Source organism: Hippocampus guttulatus, chromosome 21, assembly GCF_054856545.1.
Source record: "Hippocampus guttulatus isolate MCC_2025c chromosome 21, RoL_Hgut_1.0, whole genome shotgun sequence".
Taxonomy (NCBI): domain Eukaryota; kingdom Metazoa; phylum Chordata; class Actinopteri; order Syngnathiformes; family Syngnathidae; genus Hippocampus; species Hippocampus guttulatus.
In genome coordinates, this window is record NC_141281.1 from 10,104,731 (window position 1) to 10,125,522 (window position 20,792).

The 20,792-nt window shown below is 44.6% G+C and overlaps 1 protein-coding gene across 7 annotated transcripts in view; it reads left to right on the plus strand.

Moving 5' to 3' along the window:
* Positions 1-20,792, plus strand: part of scrib (scribble planar cell polarity protein) — a 54,024-nt gene that overhangs the window by 1,841 nt on the left and 31,391 nt on the right. For all 7 annotated transcript variants that reach the window (XM_086101629.1, XM_086101623.1, XM_086101626.1 and 4 more), the window contains exons 2-12: positions 13,608-13,725; positions 14,844-14,922; positions 15,453-15,542; positions 16,069-16,125; positions 16,997-17,060; positions 17,153-17,227; positions 17,691-17,835; positions 18,242-18,360; positions 18,784-18,983; positions 19,090-19,256; positions 19,687-19,814. In XM_086101629.1, the coding sequence (XP_085957755.1) occupies positions 13,608-13,725; positions 14,844-14,922; positions 15,453-15,542; positions 16,069-16,125; positions 16,997-17,060; positions 17,153-17,227; positions 17,691-17,835; positions 18,242-18,360; positions 18,784-18,983; positions 19,090-19,256; positions 19,687-19,814 (1,242 nt within the window). The remainder of the gene's footprint in view (positions 1-13,607; positions 13,726-14,843; positions 14,923-15,452; positions 15,543-16,068; positions 16,126-16,996; positions 17,061-17,152; positions 17,228-17,690; positions 17,836-18,241; positions 18,361-18,783; positions 18,984-19,089; positions 19,257-19,686; positions 19,815-20,792) is intronic.

Sequence of the window (20,792 nt, forward strand, 5' to 3'; positions counted from 1 at the left end):
AGGACGGCAACACCAAGAGAATCAAAAGAATCCCGGCACCTCGCATTCATACTTTTGAATTTTGTATTGTTGTTTAATATTGCCAAATCAATTTTGATACAATTAATCAAATCGACGCGACGATCAGTAGAAGAATTGATTCTTAAAAAGTAGGGCGTCCAATATTCTGGCAGTTTTATCCAGCCTGAGCATTAAGGCCAGCCTGTAAACAAACCACTCATAGACCCCGTTGAGGAAGCGGGAGTTATCTTATTCTCCGGTCTTATGACAGGTTACAAAGAAGTCCATTCACCACCAACCCCCCCCGACACCCCACTCATCATATCAAATGTCACAGCTCAAGTCGGACTCTGCGCTGACTACAGCCGTGCTTGCTGATACCGTATTGGAGTGGTAACACATCACCGTTTCTTTTCAAAAGATTAAAGCGGAAGCGAAGTCGATGAGACGTACGGATGTACACGAGGAGCATGTGCAGTCACGGCCGTTTTTTTTTTTAGGTTTCTCCATTGTCGGGATGGGTGTGTCCCCAATAGATTCTGCTGAACAGGTTCTCTGCTTGTTTCTCCCGCTGTTATTACCCAATACGCCCTTGCAGGCACACTAATGGCCGCCTTAAAAGTTTTGAAACTTTGAACACAAAGTTGTTACACGGGACCAAGTGGCCTACCCTTGGGTCTTTGATGTGCCTGCTTTATCCGAAGGGATGATTATTAAGTTTGATATTGTTGCTCGTGGACGTGGAATGGGATGCCCGACTATCATCAAAATGTCATCAGTCTTGTCATACGTTTGCTGATATTTTGCTTTTAAAGCGAAACAGATGAGATGACGTTTTCAAATGTCAAAAACCGCAACCTGCTTGGTGTCAACTCTGCAATGTTCTTTATATTACAATCCGTGTGGGAACTCCACACGCCTCTGTCCCGTATAGAAAATCCCGTATCGTTTGAGTCATTGAGGAATGTCGACTCTTTAAATGTTGTTCCCGTGCCGCTCGTGCAGGCCGCCGAGAGACGGAGAGAGATCCAGAGCGGCCATGTGAGGGATCTGAGCGCATTCAGCAGGTTCTTTTGTCTGAGCTGACGACCAGCTGGTCCCACATCCTGCCTGCCACTGTCCTAGCCTCACACACCCCGCCCTGATCTGGTGTGTGTGTGTGTGAGCAAATTTGTGGAGGTGGTGCTAGTTGGGCTATAATTTATTCCTAAAGGGGGATTAACAGCAGGGGGAGGCTTGGGGAGGAAGGCAGGGGGTCTTTTCAATAGTGGAGGAGGTGATCTCGGAAGTGAGCTACAACTGATCCTCAAGTCCTTCGGGGATCTGGTGATCGGATCATCCAGCCATGAGGCGATTATTCTTTTAAAGACTGCTACTGATTCATCCCTCTGGGGGATTTTTTTTAAAATTTCTTTTGCAGCGTTGTTGCGTCAACCTTCACCCAACACACCAATGGCAGGGTCCTTCATAAAACATTTGTCAGGCCACCGTGAGTAACGTTTTGGTGGCCCTGCCGTTCGTCAGAGTTGTCTTTTTTTAGTGAAGAAAAAAAATCCGGACCGTGCTGACCGTTTCGGCTGTCACTTTAGCCTTCGTTTGAGTTGTCACTGCTTCCTTGTGACATATTTAAAAAAACAAAACAGCTGATCGGGTCGGGAAACCTTCAAAATAAAGCTCCCCGATCGCGTCAAGGCTGCCAACCGCCAATCAGCTCACGGGGGATAAATTCATTAGTGCTCTCATTGATTGATGTCACACGGGGAACCAATCACGCGGCCTCCAAGGAAAACTTTCTCTCTCGCGCATCAACAATGGCTCTCTCCACAATATGGCGGCCAATATGGCTGTATTTTTTTTCATGTTTATTTTTTGATTTATTTAAAAAATTTTTTTTAACAAATGCAGTATTTTCTCAAAACCCGTGAAGCGCAGAAGCCGCAAAACAGTGAAGCGCGAAGTAATGAGGGATTACCGTCCATAAATTACTGTACAAAATCCAGTGCCAAAAATTTGCTGTCCTAAATGAACTGTTAATAGAAGTGTGACAAAACTTAGTATGAAAATAATAAAACTATTAAAATACAAAATAAACTAGGCAATAAAAAAGAAACTAGCAAATCCAACCCCAAAAAAATCAAAAATCAAAATCTCAGAGTCAAAATGGAAAAAAACTAAAACTAATCCAAAATCTAAAATCCAAAACTAGTATAATCCAGCAACACACCCAGCCAGCCAGCCACTGTCCTCCCAGGCACTCACCCGGTAGCCAGCGACAAAGGTAAACACGGAAGCAAAGCTCCGGTGAATAATTAATGGCTGCGGTGGCGGCGACGGCAGCTGTTTGCAAGCGTCTGCTTGATGCCGGTTTTCTCGGCTGCAAGCATCCAGCGCACACAGACGCACGGAAGCCCCAACCGACACTTGACTCAACGGCTTACGAATGACCGGCTGATCAAGTCGCTTCCCAGTGTGTACTTTATTTTTACAGCCTGTCGCTTCCGAAGTCACCTGTGTTTATCAGTCAAATATTTGGACTGAGTCGGGAAGTCATGAGTTGGACGTCTTCAGTATCTGGGATGCGCTGAGTCCTTTGGTACGCTAGGCTAATTTGTGGAAACGGCGTCGAGCCGGATTATTCCGTTGTATTTGGGCTAGAATTTCATGGCTGAACAGCTACAAGTTGGACGGTTAGCTAACTTATGAGTGTCTCCACTAACTTGAATCTGTTTACCCCGTCCGACTGAATCAGCTACTAAATCTTGTGAGCTGAGACGATCCAATCACCAGTCTGCAGCATTTTTGCTGAGACCGTTAACTGGTTCCCACATGTCAGAATCATCTGAGAACGGCGATTTTTAGCAGTGTAAACCCCCTAGCTTGAGTCTGTGAACCGACCGATACGTCCCATGCCAAAGTTAAACATATGTTGACTCTGTGAAGCGCTAACTTTGCAGCCGATAGAACCTTATTCTATTCATTGTCGCTCGCCGCCCAGTCTTTGTTGTGAGGCTGCCGCACACACACACACACACACACACACACACACACACACACACACACACACACACACACACACACACACACACACACACACACACGGTGTCAAGTAGAGCTGTCAGCGTCCAGGCTATGGCTGCGTTGATTTGTTGACATTCGCGTTTCTTGTGTTGGTTCCTTTCGTGTCTGGAGTGTCCCAGTCGACAGGAAGGGGGAATAATCGAGACAGTCGTGGAATGCCCTGTGTTTTGTGCAACCGTTTTTTTTTTTTTTTTTTTTTTTGCATTTTAGTGTACGTTGATGGAAAACAATGGGGGCAAAACATCATGTATGTTGTTTTTTTTTTAAAATTTCGAACCCCAAGCCCTCACGATGCTATTGATGAAACATAAAATGTTTTTGTTTGTGTTCAAGGCTCAATGAGTAATGCGAACAAAGCAGAGTAGTGGTTCTTCTACACTCGCAGCTGAGTCGACGACATCACCGCACACGTTTTATAACCCTGTAACGGAAAGTTGAACGCAATCGGTGCAGCAACAAATTGAGACTGACAAAATAACTATACTCGCTGGCACATAGTTTTTTTTTAGCCTTCGGGAAGCACAAAATAATTAGAATGTAGTTGTGACGTTCTTCATGTTACACTGACAACAAAGTTCTTGTTTCTATGCCTGTGTTAAACATGAGAGCATGTGTTCTTTAAACTGAAAAAGCTATCATGTTGAAAATGTAGCCATCACACTCATTCGAATAACTATTTGTGTTGTGACTGATACCACCACGTACTCTGTTGACTTTTTTTTTTTTTTTTACAAATTTTCTGCCTTTGTTGCATGATAGGGCGACACGGTGGTAGGAAGTGGAGCAAGTGCTAGCCAAATATTATGTTAGCATATATGTTTAAGTCAAGACCCGGAGGCCAGATCTGGCCTGTTCCATCAAGCTAGCTTTTAAACCAAGTGCAATTTGTAACAACCGCTCAGCGGAACAGAGTATATGAAACTTTAAAAATAATATGTGTGAGTGAGTATGTGTGAGAGGGCGTGAATGGGAGAGTGTATGTGTTTGCCACATAACCAGAGTTGCTGATGACTGACTATTTGTCTGTGTGTGAGACAGTGAGAGTTTGTGAGAGGTCAACGCAAAACAAGGCTCTCGCAGGGGGGGCCGCAAAGCGACTCTCTCACACTTTTGTCCGTCACACTCACATGGGCCACGCGTAACAAAGCGGAAACGGCCAATTCATAGGAGCCCCTCGTCTCTCCTATTGCAAGCGATGATGTCGCTCTAACACGTCGACCCAGTCCCAGACAAAACCCGTCGACTGATACAAGTGTTGACGTCGCTCCCGACGGCCCCTCGCTGAAAGTCCAAAAATTGCTCCGCGAAGCTTCATTGTGCTCATGTCTCGCCCACCCGGCACCTTTCAAGTGATGTTTCCTCCCTTCGTATTTGTGTGAGGTCAGCCAAGTGTTGCACAACAATACAGCATTAACTCCTGCATGACAAAAAAACAAAACATACTGTACAGTGGTGCCTTGAGTTATTTTTCTGGTTCTGTTAAAGTAGAAATGTCCATTCAATTTCATGTCTGGAAAAAAATTCCAGGACATTTCGAGGCCCCTTTCATCATCAAAATCGATCCAAAATAGACGACTTCCTGTTTAATTTCAGGAATGGCTTCCTGAGACTTTTTCATGCGACCTGTTAGGATCAATATGTCCACCTAATGTCATGCCAATGGGTGATACTTGTCCGGTGTGCAGATTTTTATTTTGCCCACCGCCACCCCTGAAATTTCCATGTGACTTTCTCATGAAATTCCTCCAAAATGGCCGCATCAAACCAAAATGGAAGACTTCCTGTTTCATTTCAGGAATGGCTTCTTGAGTCTTTTCATGCGACCTGTTAGGATCAATATGTCCACCTAATTTCATGCCAATGGGTGATACTTGTCTGGCGTGCAGATTAAATTTTTTTTTCCCCCACTCAAATTTCCATGCGACTTTCTCATGAAATTCCTCCAAAATGGCCGCATCAAACCAAAATGGACGACTTCCTGTTTCATTTCAGGAATGGCTTCTTGAGTCTTTTCATGCGTGCATGTTATGATAAACGTCCACCAAATTTTATGTCAACAACTGAAACTTTTGTCGGGGGGGGGCAGATCCATACAGATTTTATTTTATTATTATTTTTACTTCCCAGGCAGTACTGGTGAGCGAGTTTTGAGTGGTTATCTGTTTGGAATCTGTCAACTGAGCATTTTCATCACGATACATCTATTTGGAGTGAGTTTTCAGGTTTGCTGTGACCCCCACAAAAAAAAAAAGAAGCTGATTCAGAAGAATCATAACAAACACGGCAATTCCAAGAGTGCCCGTTGCTGGCTATATATGTGTTCCCGGTGTAATTAGCTCAGCGTGATTCTGTTTGCACTGCAGCGCTTGACACAGGCATGCCTGGAATGTCCAGGAGTTTGTCCTGACACCCCCCCCCCCCCCCGCCCCTCCCTCCACACCCTCCCATACACACTCCACTCCACCTCTCACACACTTGAACTTAGCCATGATTGCACATTCCCTGTTGGCGAACCACAAACATACACGCACACATTGAGGCACGTGCAGGGCATAACATCCATGAAATGCATGAATGTGCTGTTTCCAATTGTTAACTCATTCACCCCCAAAGACGTTTTTAAACGTCTTTTCAGACTTGGTCCAGAATTGGCTGGTACTGAATGAGTTAAATAAGTTAGCCGTTGTTCATTGGGGACGCTAACGTCATCACGTGCAAAATTCGCCCCTTTGTATGTTTTAGTCGCGATAAGTGCGGGAACAGCGATTGTGTGACTCTTCAAAAATGCGTCCGCTCAGCCTGTCAAGAGACAACAATTCCGGGATTACCTTTCCAAAGCCGCGTCACGGCTCACTGCGCTCAAGTGTGCCGCTCGGTGGACACGCGCCTTCAGATAAGAGACTCTTAACTTTTTTCTCTCACAATGGAAAGATTGTGGGATATGTAAATGGGGATCGCTTGTGGAAAAGGGGGGCCGTTTACTGGAAAAGATGATTCAGTGATGTGTATACGCCGCCGCCTGAACAATGAGGCCATTGTGCCAAAGCGGCTTGGGCGCGCACAAACGTACACGAGTGAGGAACTTGTGTTTGGCGTCATGAGTGATCGCCATGTCGTTTTTGTGGCGGATGAATGGTGGTTTTGGGCTTTTGAAGCTGGCTGTGTTTGAAATCACACCCTACACAGCACAGGTGTCAAACTCAAGGGCCTGGGACCAGATTTGGCCCGCCACGTTATTTTATGCGGCCCGTCTCTTGTAAAAGCAGTCAGTCATACGTTATTGATCGTCTTGCATAAGCCTTCCAATTGCGCTCGTCGGGTGAAATGTGACCTGCTGTAAGATGAATGCAGCATCCTGCAGCGGGGTTGGGGCGGGAATGGAGCACCCGTGGCGGGGCATAGTTCAAAGTCCTTCCAGCTGCTTTGAATGTCGTTTGGTTAGCAAATCTGCAACGCTGACCAACTTTTTTTTTTTGGGACGCGACGTCCATAAAGTGGCAGTGCCGGTAGTGTTGAATCACAGAAGCAGCGATTAGCCCCCTGTTACGGCAATGCCGGCGGATTAACTGGTATATTTATAGCACAACGGCGGAAAATCACTTTGCTGTGTCAGAGAGCATAACCAGGCGGGACATGTTTCATATGACGCATCATAATTACGGTATCCAAATTGATACAGTGTACGTGGCGTGAACCGCGCACCCCGAGTCTTAAAAGTTGCAGTATACCTCCTTGTTAGAGAACTGCACATTTAGAAAATGTTGAAAATGGGCATTTAAAATTTTACAGAAGGTCAAATGATGTTCACCTGTAAAGTTTCCTAAAATTTCACAATGGCCAGTAACCCCCTACATTTTTAGGAGTAACGCAACAGTTATTTTGAACGTTATTTTGCTCGGAGAGCATCATCAAAATGAGACTTATGAGATGCTCATTCTGGCCTTGTACACGCTTGTACTCTTTCACCGTGTGTTCTTGAGCCTCTTAAGCCCACAATGTTGCCGCCACCTGTTCACTCTCAATCTTCCTTGGACAGCAGCGTGCAAGAGGCTTTACATTTACATCTTGGTACTTTGTTCGCTGGTCACAGATCTACAGCTGTCAGGTTAAGCGGACTTTCCGTATTGCACACTTGGTCCTGGATCCCTGTGAGGCATTGTCTTTTATTCTATTCCCAAGAGGCAAATGGGGTTGGCGGGGGGATGGTGGGTGGGGTGGGGGTGGGGGCTCCTGTTGTCACTTTGGTTGTTCATTAACCGCATTGATGTTGACTTGTAAAGCAATGGGGCCCCCGCTGTTAAAGTAATAGAAGCATTATACGCCCCCTGGTTGCCTCCGTAGTTTCAGTTGGGCTGAGCTGTCTTCATTGTTGGCTCCCGGTAGAGGCCCATCTCATTTTCCAACGCGGTTCTGTGTGGGCATTTGACACACTAATCCAGATCTAACGTGTGACCATGCGCCGAGATGCCACGGCATCCTCCCCGGGCTCCTTCGCACCCACCACCCAGTACGCCCACCTTATAACATGTTATGCCGTCCACTGTTGTAACCGCTGTCCCTGAAAGGGTTAAAATAACTGTAACAGACCAACATATATCACCAAAACACAACAGACCAACAACATCCCAATCATGTCTACAATTGGTGAAATAAATCCGTACGATTGACTCAATACTGACCAAGATAACATGGCTAACTAGCATGGCTAACACGGGCTCGTTTCCCCACTGACTCTACCTAACAAAGTCATTATTGATTTTATTTGTTTACTATTTATTACAAAAAGTCCATCAGGTTTGGGATGGACTATGTAGCACCCCCCCCCCCCCCCCCTATTTGGAGTGGACTGAATCTTAAAGCCAATGAGACATCCAAGATGGGAGCTCTGATATTAGCACGCTCGGCATGGCTAACACCAGCCTTTCCGTCGCCCAATTCAAATCTGTAAATGTGGTCAACCCCCCCCCGGGATGAGTTGTATCATCCGCAGAAAGACTATCACAAAGTAGGAGCGTCTTCCGTACTTAAGGTTTTTCCTCAAGTACTTGGGACCAAACAATTCCATTCGCCGGTCAATGGGCAGGACTTGAAGTCTCTCAGACTTTCTTCCACCTCTGGCTGCAGTCCTGCTCTCCCATCGCCTAAGCGGTTAAGTGTGTTGACTCGTTCACCTAACCGGGCGCAAAGCTCACCACGTCCTGTTCAGCTGAGCTGGAGATCCTTCGCCGCCTCCGAGTGGCTCGCAACGCCTTCGTCGGGCTCTCAAGAGTTTGGAAGAGTTTTTCGCCGCGCTGTCAGAGTGACGACACTCAGATGAAGGCGGACGTGGTTGAAAGTGCCACTTAAATGAAACGCAAACGCTCGTTTTGTAAACGGCCACCCAAAGATACCGCTTTTGACTCGTGTGACTATAGCGTATTCAGAAGGAAAATAATCACGAGACCAGACTAAATGACACCGCTACCCCGACCGGACTGGAAATTAAAGTCCACTTTAGTTTAACGGTCAGTGACTGAAGACTTTTTATTTTCTTTTTAACTTCCAGTGCAACCGTGGGAGTCTACTCTTTCTTCTTAAATCCACCTCTCTCAACAAACTTCCCTTGTTTCTCGGCCCTTCTCCGCCTTTGTTCCCCTATCTTCAGTTGCTGCTTTTAAGTGCCCGCTCCCTCCATTTATAGTCCTCCTTTTTGCCACTCCGCGGCACCCTTCGAGACAATAAAGGAATCCCTCGGATAGGCCCAAACGGTCGAGAAAGGGGGTGGGGGGGTGGTCAGCGAGGGAGATCAACAGTCTCCTGTGGGTTGGCTTTTGTCACTGGTCCGAAGAAAAAGGAGGGAATCCGGAGAGAGGAGTAACAAAAGGAGGGGTTAGGGTGGCATCCATGTGTAGAACGGTTGGATTGTGTGAATGCTGGAGAGCAAAAACTTTGAAAACGTGATTTTTCTAAAACGCTTTGTTCCAAAAGCGCGAAAAAAATAAAGATGCATTTGATTGCATTGCAATATTCTCTGCACGTCTCTCCACTCCACATTTCTCATCCTATTAAAAAAAAATATATATTAGAACTTTCAAATGGGTCAGGACACATGAGAAGTTTTCATGAGTTTCCCAAATTAATCCATTCGGGGACAGCGGTGACTACAGTGGACAGCTTATCATGGTGTCAGGTTCCAGGGTGCATGAAAGGGTTAAGGTGGGAGATTTTAATTGTATTTTTTTTTTTTAATTATTATTATTATTATTTTTTGCCTCGTCTTTCCACGTTTCTTGACCGATTCAAAATCGTTCCAACTTCAGAGCTCTTTCAGGAGCACCGGGAATCATATTCCAAAATGAAAATTACAATTCACCCGATAATTTTGAGGAGTTACAAATTCACACATTCCACTGAACTAATTCAGCTCGTTAAAAATTTTGCACAAAAACTCCCAACTGTTTTGAATGCTTTACCCATTTTTGGTGTATATTTCTTGACCAGTTCAACCCATCGACACTTCAAATTGTTCATCTTATTCGGGATGTTTTGGGAGCTGTGTATCACATCCGAAAGCTCCACGTTCACCCCCCCAAAAAAAATCCTAGATTTATTTTAGCGCCTCCTTCCCACATCCCTTGACCGATTCCGACCTCGAGCATCACATGCTACGTTTTGACAATTAAATCTGCGGCATTTCAGCGAAGCATCGGCTCTTGAGGATTCACACGCCATTTCTGAATAAAATTGCAAGTGGGGTTTCCAACACACTTCCCGGAATCGCTACGCGAAAACTATTTTTGACCTCTGCTCTGTTTTCTCAATGTGCATCTCTGGCATCATTCATGGATTTGACAATAGTCTGCGGTAATGAGGGGCCACTCGGACAAAGTTATCCAGTCAGTCATAGCCCCGTGAGGAGTCCCCCGTCCTGTTTCAAGAAGCATGTGCACCCCCCACCCCCTCCCCACTCCTCCTCCTGCTGCTGCATTGTTGTTTTCAGTGTGCGTCGCTAGGCTGCATCACCGTGGAGCGCTTAGCATTGGATGGACAGTTCGGGGAGGGGTGCGCACACACCAGGATTTGCAGCCATGGAAAGCTTTGAATCAGAATTGTACTGCCACAGGTCGTATGCGAGGTATGGAGATACAACAACAAAAAGATTAAATAAATGCAGGGTTTTAGAAGTTTGCTGATGTCATTTTGATGGAGTACACAGTAGGTTCATTAGGGCTGTTTTTATCTTATAAGAAGATGTATGAGTCTGAAGGACGCATTGCTAGTCATCCATTTTGCGTTAGAACAGCCATCATTGGGGACTACAGTTGAAAAATAGCCTCCTGGCTAATTCTGGCATATTTAATTAAACTACAATGGTGCCTCTACTTATGAAATTAATTGTTCTGGAAGAAATTTCTTAATGAGAAAATTTTGTAAGTCGAGACGCGTTTTCCATGTAAATGCCCTAATCCGTTCCAAGCCCCCCCAAATTCAGACATAAATGTTTTCTAAAGCATAAAAAATGCATCAAAATATGTAACAAATACATGTTACAAAATCAATTACGGCACAATAAAGAGAGTTGTGCATAATGTAAAAAACAAAGAATGAAGAATCAAAATGACGGTCATTTAACTGAACTGCATCATCGTTTTTTGCCCTCTTTAGTTCATGTGACAACTGGTCCAAGGACGTTTGCTTTTGTCGGCTTTTAACAAACCTTCGAAAATGTCCGAGGCAAACGTTAGCATAGTGAGCGATCGCCCGAACACTTTTTCTGGGTGATCCACATTTACGCAAAACTACTGGAACGCCTCATGGCCAATGACTAGGACGCTGCATCGACACATATCTCTCTATCTACACAGACACGTACGGTAGCGGTCCCTCTTAGCCAATGGGACGCCAGGAAGATGCTGGGTAATAGCCAATGGCAGAGCAGCTATAAGTATGTTGCGTTCAGGAAACTCTGTATTTTTACCTTTCGTATCTTGAAATTTCTTTCGTAACAAGAGGCAAACTTTTCCTGTTCGTAACTTAAAAATTTCGTATGAAGAGACGTTCGTAACTTCAAGTACCACTGTATATGTATATATATTTTTCGAATAAACTAATGTAAATCAGATTTTTGTGGGAGAATTTCAGTGTTCATACTTTGCCCAACTCTGAGTAGGAAATTCACCCATCAGAAGCAGGAACGGTGCCCTTTCAAACCTAGCTTGTAGCCGGCTTGTCGGGACGTCATGCACGTTTTGAGCATGACGTCTGCGAACCACTGGTAAAAGGACACTTTGATTCCCTCCTCTTTCATCTAGAACTGCTTCAAACAACAAGGCGTATTCAGGAATAGTGGTTAGCATGACTGTCCATGTCTTGTGTTCTTTTACTGTATTTTTGAATTGTTATTTTGTTCAGCACTATATAAATAAAGGTGTATAAAACTTACCGCCCAAGAAAGTTAGCCAATGACAGTGGCTAGACATTTCTATCATAACAGGACACTAACCCGGATCCCCTGCCTGATATTGAATAAATAGTCGGCCATTTTGGGCAGAAGCAGCTGTGCTTGGGTCGAATTCCTTGCGAGGGCTCGTTCACCGTGGCTTTGATTTCACATTTTTTGGGTGTGTGTGTGAAAGGCCTAACGGATTCTCTTCACTGGAACACTGCCTCCTCTGTTGAACAGAGCAGACTGTCGAGCCGTTAGCGCACGGTCTCCTTCCTGGTTAGCTGATTTCCAAACCGGCACGCTCGGGAGCCATATGACAAACATTCCACTGTGTGAATTGACAGTTCCCTCGCGGACGTTTTCTCGGCGAATCCAAGTTCAGATGCACGTGCGGGGGGTCGAGCGCCGTATTTCCCGCTGTGCTCATTCCAAGGAAACACTTCAGAATTTTTCAACACCGCTGAATGCCGGAGCCGTTCTCAGCAGTAGGCGGGGCACACCCCGAACCGGTTGCCAACTTGTCCCAGCACTCAAATTCAAAATCAACTTACTAATGTAAGTTGACAAATAAAATGTTTTATCGATGATTTGATTTTGACCACAAAAAAAAAAATGCTGGCGCACATGCGATGTTGCTAGTTTGAAAGCTGTAATATTTTGACAAATTAGAGTATGATTCTTATTCAAAAATACTCTGTTTGCTATTCTAACTGGCGCCTTCAAGACCGCACGCTGCCCCTCTGCTGATACTTCAAAGCCCCTCACCACCTCCTCCTCCCCCGATTCACGTCGTCACCTCCTTCCCTAATCAAACGAGCCGCTTTGTAAAAGCGCCGCCGCTCGCAACAACGCGCCATCTCACTCAGCAAACACGGTGCCGTCCGAAGCTTGAAGCGAGCCCCCGGGAGCATCTGTGGCTTTGTTGGCGGTCCGCTAAATCCCACCACTAACTTCCAACTGACCAGCGATTAAAAACCAATCGATAATTAAATAAATAGGAATGAAAATATTGCATTGCTTGAGTTGGATGCTGGCATATTCAATGTTTTTTTTAAAAAAAACTTTTGTTTTCACGCTTTCTATTTATTTCCCAAAAGCCTTTCGTGTTTCATTCACAGTGAATGGCCATCTTTGTGTGTGTGTGTGTGTGCGTGTGTGAGGGCTCATGGCATTATTACAGCCCCTAATGACAAATGGATGATATCAAGAGAGCTGAAGAACGCACAAATACAAAGCTTTTTTTTTTCTTCCAAATTAGATGATTTAGTTGAGTCCAGATGGCGGGTTTTGAAAGGAACATTGAGGTTCATTCGGGTCAATAAAATGCCTGTTTAATATCGCCTGTTATATTCTATGCTCCAGAAGAAAAAAAAGAATTCACATTTTAAAACTATTTGAATTAAAAAGGGCCAATTTGCCGTGTTGTTAACATGACTGTAGTGATCTCTTTGCCTGATTGGCTGCTCCAGTCTTCCATTTCCCCTTCCCGCCACTCGATACCGGCGCTTAATAATAAGCCGACACCCAATCTGTGTCTTTCTCAGGCCCCCCCACCTTACATTCCACCCTTCCACCCTTCACCCATTTCCTCACCCGCCTGTCAGTTTGGAAATGTAGCCACAACCGCATTTTGAGAATTAGGAAATGTGGTGTAATTGTCCCGCTAACTCCCCCCTCAGTCATCTTGTATGCAAACAACACTACGACACTCGCCTGGGTGCCGGGGTCGGTCCATTCAAACAGCAGACGACACACACAGATGGCACAAGGTGGCTGAGGGGCGGAATGAAACCTGTCACCGCACTTGGCACTCCCCCCTCTGCACTCTCATCCGAAGGCCTGCCACCTCCATTCACAATATCAAATCTCTCTTGTTCTCGGGTGAGCCTTAAATAGCAAAATTTCGCTTGTGGCTTCTCTCTGTATTGTTGTTGGGAACTCTGCCGTGAGAGGAACAAACAGGGAATGACCTGAGATGCCCACTGTACATCCTGAACAAATACTACCCCCCCCCCCCCCCCCTTCTTATACTTGATTGTTCTTCTTGCCTGAACTTTGTGTTTTATGAGCCAATGTGTGACATCCAGTGTGTCATCCTCTGCAGCCTTTCTTCCGACTACTGAACCTCCGGAAACTGGGCCTGAGCGACAATGAGATCCAGAGACTGCCCCCTGAAGTGGCCAACTTCATGCAGCTGGTGGAGCTGGACATATCCAGAAATGGTACTTTTACATTTTGCGTCACTTTTTTTTTTTTTATTATTATTATTTTTTTAACAAGGAAGAATAGCACTACATAATGTTGTCATTTTATTAAAAACAAAGAGTAACAGATTAAATGGAATGTAAAGAATTAGACCGTTTATGCATCCTGATTTAATGCTGCCATTCCATTCATTGTGCTGCTCCTTCCGGTCAGCCCACCTTGGCCAACAGATACTCATTTTAAATTTTTACTCTGTTTTATATGTCGTATTTTCTGCACCAAAATGCGCACCTACAAACCTTCTATTTTCTTAAAAGCTCACAGCCCGCCTTAAAATCCGATGCGCCTTGCGTATGGTCATTACGGTAATATGTCAACCCCGAAATGGCTCCTTGCCAGAGACACACTTACAACGCAGAGTTCAAACTTAAGGCAATCGGGTTCCGCAGTTGAACACGGAAAGAGAGCAGCGGCAAGAGAGTTTGACGTGAACGAGTCAATGTTCTAACTTGCTGTCGGTTAAGTGAACTGTGTCGCTGCTTTATTAAAACTCAGTCAGTACCAGCGAATTCTAGACCATGTCTGAAAAGACGTTTAAAAACGTCTTTGGGAGTGAATGAGTTAAGTACGTTTTACTGACTTCTTCTTGTCACTTTTTAAATCGGGGTGTAATGTAGTGTGGTGTTCTGTTGGCATTTCCTTGAGTGTAGCTCCATCTAGTGGATGTATTGTAGATTGCGTTTTATAATAATGCGGTGCGTCCAAAGAAAAATGACAAAATAGGCCATTCATTGAAGGTGCGCCTCATAATCCAGAAAATACGGTAGTCCAATAATAAGAGTGCTATTCCAAAACACCTCCCAAAATGTTTTTTTTTTTTTTTTTTTTTTTTTTTTTTTGAGGCGGGGGACGGAGATTCGAACGGATTAATGACACATCAGGTCATTTTAATGACGAAAATAGCACCTGTATAGCATCACTTGTATGTGACCATCTCACTTTTTTTTTTTTTTTTTGCTTCTCCCGTGACATTCCCGCGCCGGGCCCATCTGGTTGTGTTTAGGAGCAACTTCGAATGCTCTTTGCTCTACCGAAGCGCTCCCAATATATCTGCTCCTCCTCCGTCCTTCCGCAGACATTCCCGAGATCCCCGAGAGCATTAAGTTTTGCCGGGCCTTGGAGATCGCCGACTTCAGCGGAAACCCCCTCTCCAGGTAAGCTCAGTAGAACGGGGGTAGGGGGCCCAGTCGCTGCAGTAAAAAGCACGCAGGCAATCCTCCACAGCGTTGATCTTTAGATGCGCCGGGAGGTTTTTAATGCATCTATGTGTCTGCACGCACGGAGTCTACTCAATGCTGAGTATGTAACGGCGCTGCTTTTAAGCGCTCCACCGCACAGGAAATCCTGTGTGTAATAATTGAACAGGAGCCCGAGAGTGAGCACTGCGTTAATGCGACAATGCACACATAACCCCCCCCCCCCCCCCCCCCGCCCCTGCATTAAATCAAAGGGGTGTTATCCAAACGTGACTTTGACGGCCTGCGCGCAACCGGTTGGTTCTCTGGAGTGTCCGCTTAGCTATCAAATGTGGTATTCAAAAACCAGGCATATTTTTACGTGAGCTGCCCCCCCCTGGGGGACAATTCTTATTTATTTTTTTTCTTTGAAAGCGGATGCAACCATACAAATGGTAATACTGTACTTGCCGCTTCTCCCCGCCATCCCTCTTTTTTTTGTGTCACAGATTGCCCGACGGTTTCACTCAACTGCGAGCGCTGGCTCACTTGGCGCTCAACGAGGTGTCGTTGCAGACTCTGCCCGGCGACATCGGAAAGTACGTGCGGGCACCCGCTCGCGGGGGCTTTACGTTTGACTGGCGCACCCCTCTACGCTTGGCCATCACTGGCTGCAGATGATCACATGACATTGCTCGTCCAATCAGTGCTGTGGGAAATTGAGTTTGCTTAGTAGTCAACGTGTGACTGTTGTGATATTACGTCGTACAAAAAAAAAAAAGTATACTTATCTCTTGAAATGTTTTTTTCTTTTTTAAAAAAAAATTAAGTTTTTTTTTTTTTTTTGTATTTTGAATTTGTTAAAAAAATATATATTTATTTTTCACTCATGAATGGTTCGGTGAATGTGCATATTAATTGCTTGGGTTCGGTACCTCTAAAAAGGTTAAGAACCACTGAATTATTGTAACCTCCACATTGGTCAACTGGCTGTGGGGCAGGAGGAGGGGGGGGGGCAAGACAGATGGAGGAGAACCCCCCCCCCCCCCCCCCCCCCCCGCGCCAGCCTGCCCATATGAACAGACCTGGCCTGCCATCTGACTAATCGACCTCTCCTCCTCGCAGTCTGGCCAACTTGGTGACGCTGGAGCTCCGGGAGAACCTGCTCAAGTGTCTGCCCACGTAGGTGTCGCCCATGGGCAAATCCTGGGGAGTTGGGGGGGGGGGGCATTTGAGTTTTAAATGGGACACATGAGCCACATCATTCAAAGAGGAGGGCTAAAAAGTGTTCAAATGTAGATGTCATTTCCTGTCAGAAATGATTGTGGCTTCAGTTCCATAAAATTAAGCAGTTTGTATTGTTGTGACTTTATTCTCAAAATTGTAAGCCTTTATTGTCATCATGTGAGTGCATTCTTATCAAGTTAAGCCTTGAATGTCAATATTATGAATTCATCCCCCAAATTATGTCATTATGACTTTATTCCTAGAAAGCCTTTATGGTCATACGATGATGTTTCTCATAAAATGTTGCCTTGGGAATACCACGACCATATTGTGATTATGATGACGATTCTCATAAAATGCAATCTGAATTTGTGCTACTTTATTCTCATATTTTATATCTAGCATTGAATTTGAATAAATTAACAAAATATTTATCGACACAAATGTCCTTTTTGAAATTGGAGTTAAAATTGTAAAACAAACCAAACAAAAAAAAATCCAGATTTTCAATCAATCATTTTCTCAGTTCCTTAGAGAAAAATGTATAAAACACGAACGGGGGAAAAAATGAATACATTTTAGTTATCCCCTTTCAGGCTTTAATTTCATAACAAATATCTTGGTCACGTACTGTCTATGCTTGGTGGGTGGAGCTCGACTTTACACACCCTCATCTCAGTATAAGGTGCAGCGTCTGATCTTTAAAAAAAAAAAAAAACATTCCTTGCATACTGCCGGCGCATTTGAAATGATTGTTATGTCATCACCGTGTGTAAAAGTGAGTTTGTTTTTAACCCAGACTAATTTCTACCGCTTTGTTTCTCAGGTCTTTGTCCTTCCTGGTGAAACTGGAACAGCTGGACCTGGGCAGCAACGAACTGGAAGTGTTGGTAATTAACTTCCACGCAATAACATGTCGCCATGCAAATGTCTGTTGAGTTTTCAGAAAAACAGCCGACTCGTTATTTGTCCAACTTCCCAGCCGGACACACTCGGCGCACTCCCCAACCTGAGGGAGCTTTGGCTGGACCGCAACCAGTTGTCCTCGTTACCGCCGGTGAGTTGGTTTGAACACTCAACGATGTCGATATCGACATTATTCCTCATTAGAAATACACATAAGATGGGCTTTTTTAGGTCCTGTGTAAGGTTGCGAAATTCTCAGACGGAACATAAAAACAAAGAGAAATATACTTATCATTTAAAGCAACCACATAGCGAAGGTCAATGCTAAGTCTAAATAGCATCTATGTTCCGGCAATATGTAGGCAGATGACTTGCAGTCACGTTCTTTATCCTCTGCGAAGAATGACTGATATTAGTACCGCACTGATGAGTTGAGAGGAGTTGAGTCGTCTCAATGAATATTATAATCACATGGAAAGTTTTCAATTTGTTCCAAAATTCCCAAATTTAATTTCCTTGGAAATTTACAGAACATTCTGTAAAAGTTAATCATGAATTTTCAATGCTTTACAACCCAAGTCCAGAATTTATTATTATTTTTCCTGTGTTTTTAGGAGCTAGGGAATCTCCGGAAACTGGTGTGTCTGGATGTGTCAGAGAATCGCCTAGAGGAGCTTCCCTCCGAGCTTGACGGCCTCCTGGCCCTCACAGACCTCCTGCTCACGCAGAACCTGCTGGAGGTGGTTCCGGACACCATAGGTGACTTTTTCTAAGTGATGCTCGCTCGACACACAATCACCAAACTGCAGGTCCCGGGAATAAATACTTCATGCAAGCGAAGAGGAGGATAGCTTGTTTTTGCGGAAATATGGATAATTGAATGAATTGCCTCAAAGTCAAACGATTCAGTTCGGCTCTGCTCATGTCTCTTAAGTAGCCTGCACTGCCACCTACTGAAAGTGTGCGGCTATTACAGACCAGTAACATGTGACAATATATATATATATATATATATATATATTTTTTTTTTTAATGTAGCACCCCATCATTATTACATAATTGCCCTTGTGTATGATTATTATGATTTCAAAAAATCTTTAAATATTTAACTAGTATTGAAGACTCGTCAAGAAAAGGAGCTTGACATCTGCAATGTCTCCCCCAGGTTGTCTGAAGCAGCTGTCCATCCTCAAGGTGGACCAGAACAGACTGACCCACCTGACCGACTCCATCGGAGAGTGTGAAAACCTGACCGAGCTGGTCCTGACCGAGAACCTCCTCCAGGTAACTTTTTAAGCTGACTGGATGAACAAGGTGTATTGATTATTTACCACGTGGAGTCACAGATCATCATTTTCTGTCCGTTACCATGGCAACCAAGCACAAGTGACTACTCCCACCTCGTCGTGCGTATCGCTACAGTACCGGTCCCCTTTTTCACCACAGTGTGGTTCACTGGGATGTCGAAAATGAGCGGCACCTCACTCATGTTGGTTATGTGGTCGGGCTGGGATGTGTTTTGTTGGCGATCTTTTTGTTGTATTTCAAAATGCAAAGTATGCTTGTCCCTCATGACTTGCCGTAGCCCAAGCGGGTATGTGGGGATGTGGGGATTGGTTGAGACAGCAGTCGGACTTTCAAGTGCACCTTACAGTTGTAGAAAACCCCCCCCCACCATTTTCTTTTTTCCTTCTGCTTCATCCAAAGACCCTTCCTCGCTCGCTGGGCAAGCTGAAGAAGCTGACCAATTTGAATGTGGACCGCAACCGCCTGGGCGCCGTGCCCAAGGAGCTGGGTGGCTGCGCCAGCCTCAATGTGCTGTCGCTGCGGGACAACCGCGTGGCCAAGCTGCCCGCCGAGCTCGCCGACGCCACCGAGCTGCACGTGTTGGACGTGGCCGGGAACAGGTGACGTTACGCTCTCAAGTGGGCATCCAATAACGTAGCAGTTGTGGTTACCCCTGACTAATTTGTCTTCTTTATTTTTTTCCTCGTTCTCTTTTGGTTGCCTAAGATTACAAAACCTGCCTTTTGCCTTGACGAACCTCAATCTGAAGGCCATGTGGCTGGCGGAGAACCAGTCGCAGCCGATGCTCAAGTTCCAAACTGAGGATGACGAGTGCACGGGCGAGAAAGTGTTGACCTGCTACCTGTTGCCTCAGCAGCCTTCCCCAAGCCTTGGTGAGAATGAAGCGCATCTTGTTTTTTTAGATATTGCACATTTTATTTTCAATTAAAAATCATGTCAATTTGTCACATTCATTTTTTTAACAGAAATTTTGATTCCAAATGTGTTAAAAAGTCAAACAGTACAAGACGGTAAAGATATTGTTTTTAGTTACAAAATCTTAAAAGGTATGACATATTTTTTAAGGAGATGAATTGTTGGGGCAACACAGACAGGTCACAATACACACAAGCATGTATTCTTTATCCTCTACGAAGAGCTGTAAATATTACATTTCCTTTCAAGTGGATGCACCTGTTTTTTTTCCAAAATTAAAACCAATGATCAAGTGTTTGTTTTTTTTTTTTGTTTTTTTTTTTTCATTCTCTCCGTGTGATTGGGGGCAGGTGGATCACAGTATTGATTACGCACTCTTCTCCGCAGAGAACTTGCTGCAGAACAGCGTGGACGACAGCTGGACGGACAGCAACCTGAACAGAGTGTCGGTCATTCAATTCCAGGAAGAGACCAAGGACGAGGAGGAGGACGACGAGGCCGCCGCCGAGCGCAGGGTGAGGGAACGGGAACAATGCAATGTCACAAACGCAAAGATGCTCGCTCTGTTGTTAAAGCACAGACAAACACAGACTTATCATTTGGCCTCTGCTGACTTTGTATGCAAAAGGAGGGCAAATGCACACATTTGAACCACATTGCCCCCACCAAGTGGATTTTTTTGATTCGGACATTTTGGGTGACGAAAATTCTGATAACAGATGATTAATTAAAAAAATAAATATCTATTGAATCATAGGCTTCAGTACGGTCTCGACCCTGGTGAGGATGAGCGGTTCAGATTAAGGGTGGAAATCTTTCTTTCTTTCTTTCTTTCTTTCTTTATTTTTGGGGTTGCATACCTGTCAACTCATACGGTTTAGCCATAGTTCATACGGATTTTGTGGTGAATCTTACGTATATGGCCATATCGCACAAATCATACGGATTCTGAAAATTTCCGTTTTTTTAAATTTTTTTTTTTTTACTTCCCCCTAACAGGTAGTTCCGTTTGCTTTTGCCCAGAATGGTGCTAGTCTACTCGAATGCTTTCATTTCCGGTAACTTTCCACGGTATGTCTAACCGGAGATGTACAATAAATATCATTGAAAGTTTCGTGGGTTTTTTTCTGCCGTTATTTTGACATATAAAATGCTTTGGTATGTTATAAGGATTTTTTTGGTAGTTTATACAGGTTGGCGCTCCGAAAAGTTGACAGGTATGGGGTTGGGAATTTTGAAATGTCATTATTTTTTTGTCTTATGTAGTCATTAAGTGTTAATGTGTATAAAAATAACAGCAGGGAAAATGTGGGTTATTTTAGGGACGGGGTGGATTTTGAATGTCATTCATTATCTTTTTCTAACGATGTAATCTTAATGTGTGTGTGTGTGGTGGTGGTGGTGGTGGTGGGGGGGGGGGGGGGGGACAGCAAAAAGTAGGCCTTTTAATTTATTAATTAATTTTGCCGATTGGGCGGCCCGGCGGTCCAGTG